The following is a 12,479-nucleotide window of genomic DNA, read 5'->3' as shown; positions in this document are numbered from 1 at the left end:
GTGGAATTAGTGAGGGTTGATGAGTAATGGTCTTGCTTTGGTTATGATGTTATGAGCTCATATACATACTTTTTGATATTTTAACTTGATGATAGAGTTGCCTTGATTATGTGCTCAATTATATTGATACGCATGTTGACTTGACTAGACTTGGTATTGTTGGTCTAGTGATGTACATGGTCTTGACTTAAGGAATATGTGCTTATTGATTGGTATAGGTTCTTGAATGTGCATAATGAGTTTTCAAAGTAAATTAGCATGCTTTAATGAAACCTTTTTAGAATGATTTCTGTGTTGGGTGTGCATATGTGCCCATACTTAGTACAAGTGATATGCTAACCCCATTCTCCCTTTTGTCCCAAACATTTTAGGTTTCGGTCATTGAAGGATTTGTGACGACATTTGAAGGAAGTCTTGGAATCATTCTCAAAGTGTGGGTATGTCCTCAAGTCCGAGGATGATGCCTTGTTATTACTCTAGCCATGGTTCTTTTTTATAGTCCAATTACAATCTTTTCATTCATGTTGTTTAAAGATATTATTGTAAGCCCTAAGTGGCATTTCTACATTGTTTAAGGGCTTATGCCCATGTTGATTTGACTCCATTTAGATGGTTTAATATGAGACATCCCTTTTAAGACTATGTTATGTATCTTACATATATATGTGCCATAAAAATAGAAGACTATGTAATTTTCTTATACGAACGGTCTATATATATTCGATATGAATATATTATGTGTAAGCGAGAGGTCTAAGTAAACCTCATGAAGTAGTATAAATGAAAACTTTCAAATTTTCCACATTTTTAACCTATGAATGTGATGATAAATGCTAAGAGGCCAGTCTTAGTATTCTTCGAGGACGACGACGCAGTTGCGTCTAGGGGGTACTTCTCGGATATTACACATACTTCAATTCAAGGAAAGTTAAGAGTCAAGTGTAGAATTTAAGGAGCAAGTCAGACAGAAGTTAATAAAGTTTTTAAAAGTCTTTCACCACATTTTAACATTTATTTTGAAGACTTAAGCTTTGAGTTTTGTAAAGAGTAAGAGTAAAGTTCATTTCTTCAACGATTATATGGGAACTTTGAGTTGAATAAATAGTAAGAGTAAAGTTCATTTCTTCAAAAATTATATGGGAACTAAGTATTCTCAAGAGTAAATGGTTTTTACATTTAAGATTAGAGGAAACTGAGGATTCCAAAAGAATTTTAAAATGTTTTTGCATTTTGAGCAAGAAAGGGAACATCGATTCCAAAAAAGCTTTTAAGTTAAGTTTTGAGCAATTATATCAAATCACAGAAGAAGTATATTTTTAAAACATAATGAGCTAAGTATATTTTGGGAGTAGTATTGAGCACCAATATGGACAGGCGAGTTCATATTAATTCATGTTTCCATGAAAATCATGTAGCCACCATGGGTAGAAAACAGTCATACTTTTTAGATGAATCCTTTACACATAGACTAGTGGATCACTATGTTAAGTTAAGGTCCTATACTAATGGAAAGATATAGGATGGTCCTTGGAAGCATGAGGTAGAGTGTTGTATCATCACTATAACTCTTAAGTGATGATTGTCGGTTAGAGAAACTCCCACATAAATTATGTTACTTTACCATATAAGTAAAGTTGAGTTGTTATTGCATTTTTTTAACAAACTTAGTTGCTTTTATTGTTTTATAAAGCTTCCTATATTGCATGCGTATTCTTATTTTACATTGAGTTGAATACCAAGAGTCGAATATCTTATCTTTATGTTGAGTATCTAATCTTTGAGTTGAACATCTAATCTATGAGTTGAGTATCTTATCCTTGGTACTTCTGAGTTGAGTAAGTTTGAGTAGTTTTGAGTATCCTTGAGAATTCCTTGAGATGAGTAAGTTTGAAAAACGGTAAGTATGTTTCCATTTTTATCAAGTTCAAGCTTATGTTATGTTTTAGAATACCTTTTACATGCTCGTACATTCCACGTACTAAGCCATTTGACCTTCATCTTCTGATGATGCAGACACATGCATTCAGGATCTTCAACAGGAGCTTCGTTGATACATCCAGAGTTCGAGTTAGCTATGATGATCCTCCTTCCTTTCGGAGGATTTTATTTACCTCTCAGTTATGTCACTTGTTAGAATGTCGTGGGTCTTTTCTCGATTTCTATCTCTATCAGTTGGAGGCTTCATAGATAGACAATGTTATTGAGAAGTCTGTATAATTATTTTATTAAATGTTTTAAAGACTTAAGTTGTCGATTTGATGGCAAGTTGAATATAATTATTTTTATTTAGACTTTCCTTTTGAGTAAAACTTTGTAAAATTGAGTTTATTGAATTTTTCTTTCAGTTTTAAGATTTTGTATGCTTAAGTTAGTCTTCCGCTTGTAGTCTGCCAGGATGAGGATTCGCTTGGGGCCCAACAATTGTCTTCGAGTGCCAGCTACATCCAGGGTGTAGACTCGGGTCGTGAAATAGCATAGTTGAGATACCTGAGGGGAAAATCCATCAAGTTTAAGGATCTATTTATGTATAGACACATAATCATGCCAAAACACATAAACTAAAATTTAATTCGATAAATACCTCTTGAAGTGTGATCAAATACCTTAAAGCGAATCTCCACAAACTTTCAAGTGGATTCACAAAGTGATCCCAAGTTTACATCTGAACTCTCTCAATACTTGGGTGGACAAGTATGATAGTTTTAATTCCCCCTTCTAGAGTTAGAAGAATCCCTAATTATAGAGATTTCTTCCCAATCCAAAGATGACATGAAAACACACGTTACTTTTCTTCAATCGAAAAATACATGCTAGTTTTCTTTTTATAAGAAAACTCACACTCATCTCCCCTTTTTCTCTTTAGAAATATTATTCTGAGTTCTAGTTAAATATGTGCATTATAGGACCACATAATTAATTACTGAAGCTTCTTATTATGAAAATAATTAATTTGAATTATTTTTACCATAATTACAAACCATTCCACTAGAGATTCGTAATTGCACTCCTCTATTTATATTTCATAATTTTCCATCAAACTCCATGTTAAGATTACAAATACTAATCAATAAGTTAATCGGGAAAAGGCCTAAAATACCCTTGAAGTATTGAAAATGGTACAAAATTACCCTCCATCCACCTATTGGCTCCAAAATGCCCTTTACATCCACCTATTGGCTTCAAAATACCCTTGTCATCCACCTTTAGATTTAAAATTGACCACTTTTTAATTGTTTTAAAATTAAACTCTTTAAATATTTTTTAAAATACTTGGCGTTCAACTATTGATTATAATTTTAATTTATTAATATAATTTATAAACCAACCCACTACTCACTCATTACTAACTAAACCTTACTCAATTAATAATCCAATTATGATATCAAAATTGTCATAAACACTACTAAAACATGATGAAATTATAGATTCCAGAAAATGACATCCAAAATTATTCGAGTCCGAATCGAAACCCCAATTAAATTTAGATTGAGCCGCTTATTTAGGAGGACACTTTCTTTCAAAATTGAATGAGAAATTTATAATTAAAGGTAAACAAGTAATACATCCCGTACGCACTTTTTTTAAATATAATTTTATAAATATTTATGATTTGTTTTAAAACCTTTAATATATTATTTTGAAAAAAAGTTACCTATGAAGTAACATCACATAATTGAGACGTAAGAATAATTAAGATGAACATAGTCAGACTTTTAAGTTTATCGGTGATTTTTATTTAGCCACTTGAATGTATGATAATTTACTTCTATAATTTTTAAAAACACTCAATTGGCAGTAGCTTGCATTAATAATGTGATGGATGCATGATAATTTACTTCTATAATTTTTAAAAACACTCAATTGGCAGTAGCTTGCATTAATAATGTGATGGATTTAATAAAAGGAATTTAATTAGTAATGGGTGGGTAATGAATTGATTTATAAATTATACAAATAAGTTAAATTATAACAAATAGTTGATAAATTATACAAATAAGTTAAATTATAACAAATAGTTGAGTACCACGTATTTAAAAAAATATTTAAATAGTTAAAATATAAAACCGTTAAATAAGTGGTCAATTTTGAACCAAAAGGTGGATGACAAGGGTATTTTGGACCCAATATGTGGGTGGGAAGGGTATTTTGGAGCCAATACGTGGATGGAGGGTAATTTTGTACCATTTTCAATACTTTAAGGGTATTTTAGGTCCTTTTCCGTAGATTAAATTACTAATAAATTTAATTTAATGATTAATTTTCTTAGTGCACTGATTAACTTATTTCATGTGTCGGATTCATACATCCACTTGTAAGATTTGACACGATGAAAACTTATAAGTTTCACAAAAAGGCATATCAATCGATCTCTATAACGAGATATGGATTTCATCAACTAACTTATTATTTCACCAATATATATTATTATCATACAACATACCAGACATATTTGACCCATATCTGAATCTAACATTTTAATAAATCAAAGCGATAATTTATATATATAGATCATAAAAGTTATCTCATGATTAAGAACATAAGTACATTTAATACTTTAAAGAATATGTTTTTGTCAGTCAGTCTAAAACAACTATCTCTACTCGGTCTGGTTCAATACATACAAAATGTACTAGCACAAGAAGTTGGAACTATACCGTTCCCATAATCATGATAAATTACATATAATCTCGTGCTACAATCCGATGATATGTCCAATTTTCATCCTATATTGTGAACAAAAAACTTTATACTTATCAGAACCGATGATTTAATCCCCCAAGTATAAGCTAAAACTTTACACACTAAATAATATATTATATAAGTAAATAGACACCACAAATGAATATATGATCTATTAAAACTGAATATATATTTATTTATAGTAAATAATATATCTTAACATATGGTTAATAATATATATGTACCCCAACAATCTCCCACTTAAAATTTTAACCATCATGATGGTTATAATGTATTATACCTAAATGCATGGTTAATATGGTATACAACAGTCTCCCATTTAGATGTTTAATCTTGAAAATTGTAAGAATACTATGTCTAAACACATGATTAATAGTATTAACCCTAACACCAAGTTCCAAAGCTACATCACTGCTAATATCTTTACCATTTGTCTAATTGATTAACAGAATACTAATAAAGAATTATAAGAAACAGAGTAAAAAGAACAAACTACAGTGTCAACCACTATTCTCATTAAATAAACTGTGTCAGAACATTGATACACGAATCAATATCTCTTCTTTCTGTAAGTGCTAATAAACTTAACCCTAAATAATAACAGAGGGCATTATGTAGATCAAATTAGACTAATCATAAGCCTCTTTAGGTATCACAGTACTCCTGATACCTTAGTTAGTGATGTAGAATATATTGTGTTGTTTAATTAAGCAAATAGAAAAAAGAAGAGAACAAATTTACGTCACATAACAGAAATCAAAATATCAAAAACAGAGTGTATCATTTTCAAGAGAATGAAACAAAATAAGCTAGATAAAAGCATACACAATAAACACGGAAAACAGAAAAGCTCTTGAAAAATAAAGAGGAAAAAAATTGACCTGACAATGATGTATTTTGTTGAGACACATAGAAGAGAAACATATCAATGAATCATGACATGTTATTGGAGATATTTATATAGATAAATAAATGATATGAAAAGGTATTGTATCAGATGATAATTAAAGCAATGGGACTTGAGCATCGGGAAAGGGTTGTTATAGTGATCGAGAAAGGTTGTTTATCAAGAGCTGAGCGACTCATGATAAAGAGAATGAAACAAAATAATATAGATAAAACATACACAATAAACAGGGAAAACAAAGCAGCTCTTGAAAAATAAAGAGGAGAATAAATATTTACGTGACAATGATGTATTTGGTTGAGCCATATAGAAGAGAAACATATTAATCTACAATTACATGTTGTTGGAGACATTTATATTGATCAGTGAAGAATCTGAAAAGGTTTTGTATCAGCTCATAATTAAAGTAATGAAAATTGAGCGTCACGAAAGGGTTGTCACAGTGATCGAGGAAAGTTGAGCAGCAATATATGTATGTTATAATGATCGAGGAAGGTTGAACAATGACTATACGTTTGTTGAGAATTAAATTAGGGTTGAGATTATCAGCAAATTTAATCTAAGAAAAAGAATTTTTTTTACATCACATAACAAAAATAAAAATATCAAGAACAAAGTGACTCATGATAAAGGGAATGAAACAAAATAAGCTAAGATTAAAACATACACAATAAACACGAAAAATTGAGTAACTCTTGATAAATAAAGAGGAGAAAAATTATTTACCAGATAATGATATATTTGGTTGATCCACATAGAAGAGAAACAAATTAATGGACAATGATATGTTGCTAAAGAAATTTGTATAGACGAGTGAAGAATTTTAAAAGATTTTGTATTAGCTGTTAATTAAAACAATGAAACTTGAGCGTCGAAAAAGGGCTTAAATTATCAACAAATTTAATTAAAAAAGAAGAATTTTTTTTACGTCACATAACAAAAATAACTATATAAAAAATAGAGCGGCTCATAATAAAGAGAATAAAAGAAAATAAGCAAGATAAAAACATACACAATAAATAGAGAAAATAGATCAACTCTTAATAAATAAAGAGTAGAAAAAAATTTACATGACAATGATGTATTTGGTTGAGCCACATAGAAGAAAAACAGACTAATGGACAATTACATGTTTTGGAGACATTTATATAGATGAGTGAATAATCTGAAAAAGTTTTGTACCACCAAAATATTAAAGCAATGGAACTTGAGCGTCGGGAAAGGGCTGTTACAGTGATCGAGGAAGGTTGATCAAAAACTACACTTCTCTTACAGTGATCGAGGAAGGTTGAAAAACAACTATACATTTCTTGAGCATTAAAATAGAGCTAAGATTATCAGCAATTTTAATCTAAGAGGAAGAAAACAAATTTGCGTCATGTAAAGAAAATAAATATATCAAGTACAAAGCGACTCATGATAAAGAGAATGAAATAAAATAAGCTAGATTAAAACATATACAATAAAAAAGGAAAACAGAGTTGCTCTTGATAAATAAAAAGGAGAAAAATTGTTTACCTGAAAATGATGTATTTGGTTGAGATACATAGATGAGAAAGAAATTAATGGACAATGACATGTTATAGGAGACATTCATATAGATAAGTGAAAAATCTGAAAAGGTTTTGTATCAGATGATAATTAAAGCAATAAAACTTGAGCATCGGTAAAGGGTTATTACAATGATCGAGAAAGGTTGAGCAGTAGTTATATGTTTGTTACAGTGATCGAGGAAGGTTGAGCAACAACTAGACGTTTCTAAAAAATTAAATTAGGATTGAGATTATCAACAAATTTAATTTAAGAAGAAGAAACAAATTTTTGTCACATAAATGATATCAAGAACAAAGTGACCGACCCATGATAAAGAAAATGAAATAAAATAATGTAGACAACAAACATACACAATAAACAGGGAAAATAGAGCAGCTCCTAATAAATAAAGAGTACAAAAAAAATTTCGTGACAATTGTATTCGATTGAGTCACATAAAATAGAAACAAATTAATGGACAATGATATATTGTTGGTGACATTTATATAGATGATTGAAGAATCTAATAATGTTATACATCATCTGATAACTAAAGCAATGAAACTTAGCTTCAAGGAAGGGATGTTACAATGATCGAGAAAAGTTGAATAACTATACGTCAGTTATAGTGGTCGAGGAAGGTTGAGCGCCAACTATAAATTTCTGGAGAATTAAATTAAGGCTATGATTATCAGCAAATTTAATTGAAAAATAAGAATACAAATTTACGTCACCTAATAGAAATAAAAATATCAAGAACAACCGACTCATGATAGAGAGAATTTAACAAAATAAGCTAGATCAAAACATAAACAATAAACAGGAAAAATGGAGCAACTCTTGATAAATAAAGAGGAGAAAAGTATTTACCTAACAATAATGTGTTTGGTTGACCATATAGAACAAAACAAATTAATGGACAATGACATGCTGTTGGAAACATTTATATAGATGAGTGAAGAATCTTAAAAGGTTTTGTATAAGCTGATAATTAAAACATGAAACTTAAGCGCTGGGAAAGTGTTATTTGTAGTTTTGATAATTTGACAAACTTAGGGACCTTGTAAAGGTACCAAGTTTCTTACTTGTGTATTGCAGATGAAACAAACCCAGGGACCTAGTAGAGGTACCAGACTCTCATGATGACGAGCTAGTTGACTGCTAGCTGGAGACGGTACAGAAAGTAGGTGCACACTTCCCGATGGCGTCAGAAAGTGTGACTTTTCCAACCAATGACAAAGAGTTTAGGGAAAGTGACTTGTCCATATAAAAGGCACTTTCCTAAACATCTTTGGTATTTTTTGCAACTTGATAAAAACTTTTCAAGAACTCTTCCAAAGGCTACTACCACGCAAAGGCAGAATCATTCCAAGAACAGCTGAAATCTCTGGAGCTTATAGTGTAACTGTTTAGGAATATATTCTCTTGGTCTTACATTGTAAACTACTCCTGAAATTATAAAGGAATCAGTGGGTAGTGTTGAAATTCTAAGTTGTCTAGGTGGGATAGCTTAGTGGGTAGATTCATTTCTACTTAGGCTTGTTAAGCAATAGAGACTATTGCTTGAACGTGAGACTAAAAACTTTTTCTCACATTTGTTGTAATCGTGTTTCACTTTTGCTTGTGAAGATTAGTGAAAGCGATTGAAAATCCTGTGAGACAGGTTGTGGTTTTACTCCCTTAAGCAAGGAAGGTTTTCACGTAAAATTGCTGTGTTGTTTAAACTGCATTTACTTTCTGTTCATACTTATTAGTTCGTCAAAGGACCTGGTCAATTGACTAATAAGTGAAGGCATTTATTCTGTCAAGTGGTTTCAGAGCCGACACTATCTATTTGGTTTACACCAAGGAAGTGATATTTGCTCTAGAATGGCTGCTCCACTTAACCTCGAAGAAGGTCAGTCGTCAACAAGACCTCCCTGTTTCAATGACATTTCTACAGTTGGTGGAAAGTTAGAATGCACGATTACCTCATGGCTGAAGACAACGAGTTATGGGATATTGTACTGGATGGACCGTTCATTCTGATGATAGAAGAAAATGATGGAGAGAAAACTAATCTTGTTCCAAAGCCTAGACAGAAATATGACGAAGCTGACAGAAAAAAGATTGAAAAAGGTTTCTAAGCTAAAACTCTTCTTGTCCGTGAGATAGGACCTGATGAGTACAACAGGGTGTCAGCTTGTGAGTCTGCTAAAGAAATTTGGTACTGTTTGAAGACTGCACATGAAGGAACCGAACAAGTCAAAGAATCTAAGATTGACATGTTTACCTCACGGTATGAGAACTTCAAAATGAAGGAAGGAGAAACAATACATGACATGTTCACCAAGTTGTCTTCCATTACAAATGAGTTGCGAAGTCTGGGTGAACCTATAAGTACGACCAAACAAGTCATAAAAGTGCTTCGAATTCTTCCAAAATCTTGGGAAAGCAAGGTTTATGCCATTACAGAAGCCAAGGGTTTGAAGGTGTTGACTATGGATGTTTTGATTGGTAATCTGAAGACACATAAGATGAATCGAAATTACGATTTGTCAAAGAAGGAATCCAATAAGGACAAGTTATTGATGCTGAAGTGCAAATCAGATGAAGATTCCAGTGATGTTGATATGGCATATCTCATCAGCAGATTTCAAAAAATTGTGAGAAAAAACAAAGTGTATAAAAGAGGAACAAATGGTACTAGAAATGCTACTCAAAGTGATACATGCTACAAGTGTGGAAAAGCTGGGCACTTTATCAGAGAGTGTCCTATGCTCAAGAATGAAAACAAGGAACATCAAAAGCCAAGAAGTGACAAAGAGAATAGAAGGGACCTGGTACTTGGTAAGAGAGATCGAAAAGCTGCTGCAGATTTGGTGGTCAAAAAGGCTCTTGCTGCATGGGGTGATTCTTCAAGTGATTCAGAAGACGCTGATGAACCAAAAGATGTGTCCATGGTGGTTGTACATGATTGAGGAAACTGTTTTCAATGAAATGTTTGCTCTCATGTCCCATACAGAAAATGAAGAAGAGGACAACCAGGTAACTCTTCTTGATATGAAAAATGATTTGGATAAATATTCTCTTAAAAAATTGAGAACATTGGCAAAAGTCATGATTGATTCTGTAATCGAGTTAACATTTGAAAGAGACACCATGAATGCTGAACTTGACAGTTTAACTGAAAACAAAGTTAAACTTGAAGAGAAAATGTCAAGAATGGTGTCTCTAGAGTCTGATAATTCTGAACTTAAGAACCAGTTGAATCAGATAAACTGAAGAAGCTGAAAAGCTAAATGGAATGTCAAATGGTTTAAGTGTTGAAATTGAAGAAAAATTGAAAAACTCTGAGAAAAATCTGGGATTGTCTTTGGAGAAAAGCAACAGATTAGAAAAGGATATTGTCAAACTTAAGGAAGAACTTGAAAAATCTCTTAAGTGGACAAAATCCTCTAAGTTGTTGTCAAGTGCAACAAACCAGAGTAATTTCAATAAGAAAGGACTAGGAAGTTTGAATATCACTCCTCCCTTTAATCCTCACAGTATGTATGTATTTGTGTCTGACAATCTGCTTTGTCTTCACTGTGGTAAAAATGGGCATTTAAAGGGAGAGTGTGCTAGCTGGAAAAATTCTCATGAAAGGCTCTCTAACTATGCTGTAAGGCAAAAATTATCAAAAGAGAGACCTGGTCCTCCAAAACATGTTTCAACTGATAGATTTTCAAAGAAAAAATCTGTTTCTGCTCAAAAGTCCTTTGTTAGAAAGATTCAAAAACTGCCCTATTGGACTAGATACAATATGATCACTCCATTATCTTCTTTCTGGGAACTCAAATTGAAATGGGTTCCCAAGCTTAACAAGTAATTATTGTTGCAAGTGAGTGAGAGAAGCAGCAGTCAATGTTGGTATATGGACAGTGGATTCTCTAAACATATGACTGCTGACATCAAAAATTTTCTCTCACTCAAGACACTTCAGGAAGGAGGTGTCTCTTTTGGTGATGGAATGAAGGGGTAAATTTTTGGTGTAGATGTTTTGTGCTGAACAATAGAAAGGATGATCTGGGAAAATTTGATCCTAGAAGTGATGAAGGAGTGTTAAATCCAACAAAAGAACTTAGTGCATTGAACAAAACATTCATGTTCTTTTTGATAAAGATGGAAACTTAAAAGACAATGGATCAAATGATGAAGATGATGTGTTCAAGCAGTTCAATTCACACAAATGTGAAAGAAGTATTAGGTGATGCAGATTGGATCAACTCTATGCAAGAAGAACTTCATTAGTTTGAAAGAAGCAAGGTATGGTACCTGGTTCCTCGACCTAAAGGCAGAACAGTAATAGGAACCAGATGGGTTTTTAGAAACAAGCTTGATGAAAATGGAGTGATTACTAGAAATAAATCCAGGTTGGTGGTTCAAGGATACAATCAAGAAGAGGGAATAGACTATGATGAGACTTTTGCACCTATTGCCAGAATGGAGGCTATTAGAATTTTAATAGATTTTGCTGCATTCATGGGGTTCAAGCTGTATCAAATGGATGTGAAGAGTGCATTTCTGAATGGAGATCTCAAAGAGGAAGTATTTGTCAAACAACATCCTAGTTTTGAAGATGATGAGCTACCATATCATGTGTTCAGATTGAACAAGGCCCTGTATGGTCTGAAGCAGGCTCCAAGAGCATGGTATGAAAGGCTGTCAAAGTTTCTGCTGAAGAATGGTTTCAAAAGAGGCAAGATAGACAATACTTTGTTCTTATTAAAAAGAGAACAAGAATTGCTTATCATTCAAGTTTATGTGGATGACATAATTTTGGGAGCTACTTCAGAACATTTGTGTGAAGAATTATCAGTATTAATGGGAAAGGAATTTGAAATGAGCATGATGGGTGAACTGACATTCTTCCTTGGTCTGCAAATCAAGCAGTCATCAAATGGGATTTCAATTTGTCAGGAGAAGTACATTAAGGAGCTGCTGAAGAAATTCAATATGGTTTACTCTAAACCTATTGATACTCCTATGGAAACAAATTCCAAGCTTGTAGTAGAGGAATCTGATCCTCTTGTGAATCAACCAATGTACAAGGGAATCATTGGATCCTTGTTATATCTGACTGCTAGCAGGCCTGATATTGTTTATAGTGTTGGAATGTGTGCCAGGTTTCAAGCATGTCCTCGTGATTCACACTTGCAGACTGCAAAACATATTCTCAAATACTTGAAGAAAACAGGGGACCTGGTTCTCTTCTATCCAGCAGGTGACACTTTTGATCTGGTTGGTTTTGTAGATGCTGATTTTGCTGGTTATCAAGTTGACAGGAAGAGTACCTCTGGAATGGCTCATTTCCTTG

At 32.5% G+C, this 12,479-nt stretch overlaps 1 protein-coding gene across 1 annotated transcript; it reads left to right on the top strand.

The window, feature by feature from the left end:
- Window positions 1-9,114: 9,114 nt before the first annotated feature.
- On the top strand, window positions 9,115-10,101 carry LOC138341898 (uncharacterized). Its single transcript, XM_069294068.1, has 2 exons — window positions 9,115-9,259; window positions 9,296-10,101. The coding sequence occupies exons 1-2, from the start codon at window positions 9,115-9,117 to the stop codon at window positions 10,099-10,101; spliced, it is 951 nt and encodes a 316-aa protein (XP_069150169.1).
- Window positions 10,102-12,479: the final 2,378 nt, after the last annotated feature.

The sequence above is a fragment of the Solanum lycopersicum genome, chromosome 1, assembly GCF_036512215.1.
Source record: "Solanum lycopersicum chromosome 1, SLM_r2.1".
NCBI classification, from domain to species: Eukaryota; Viridiplantae; Streptophyta; class Magnoliopsida; order Solanales; family Solanaceae; genus Solanum; species Solanum lycopersicum.
This window is presented reverse-complemented; position numbering and strand designations above follow the sequence as displayed.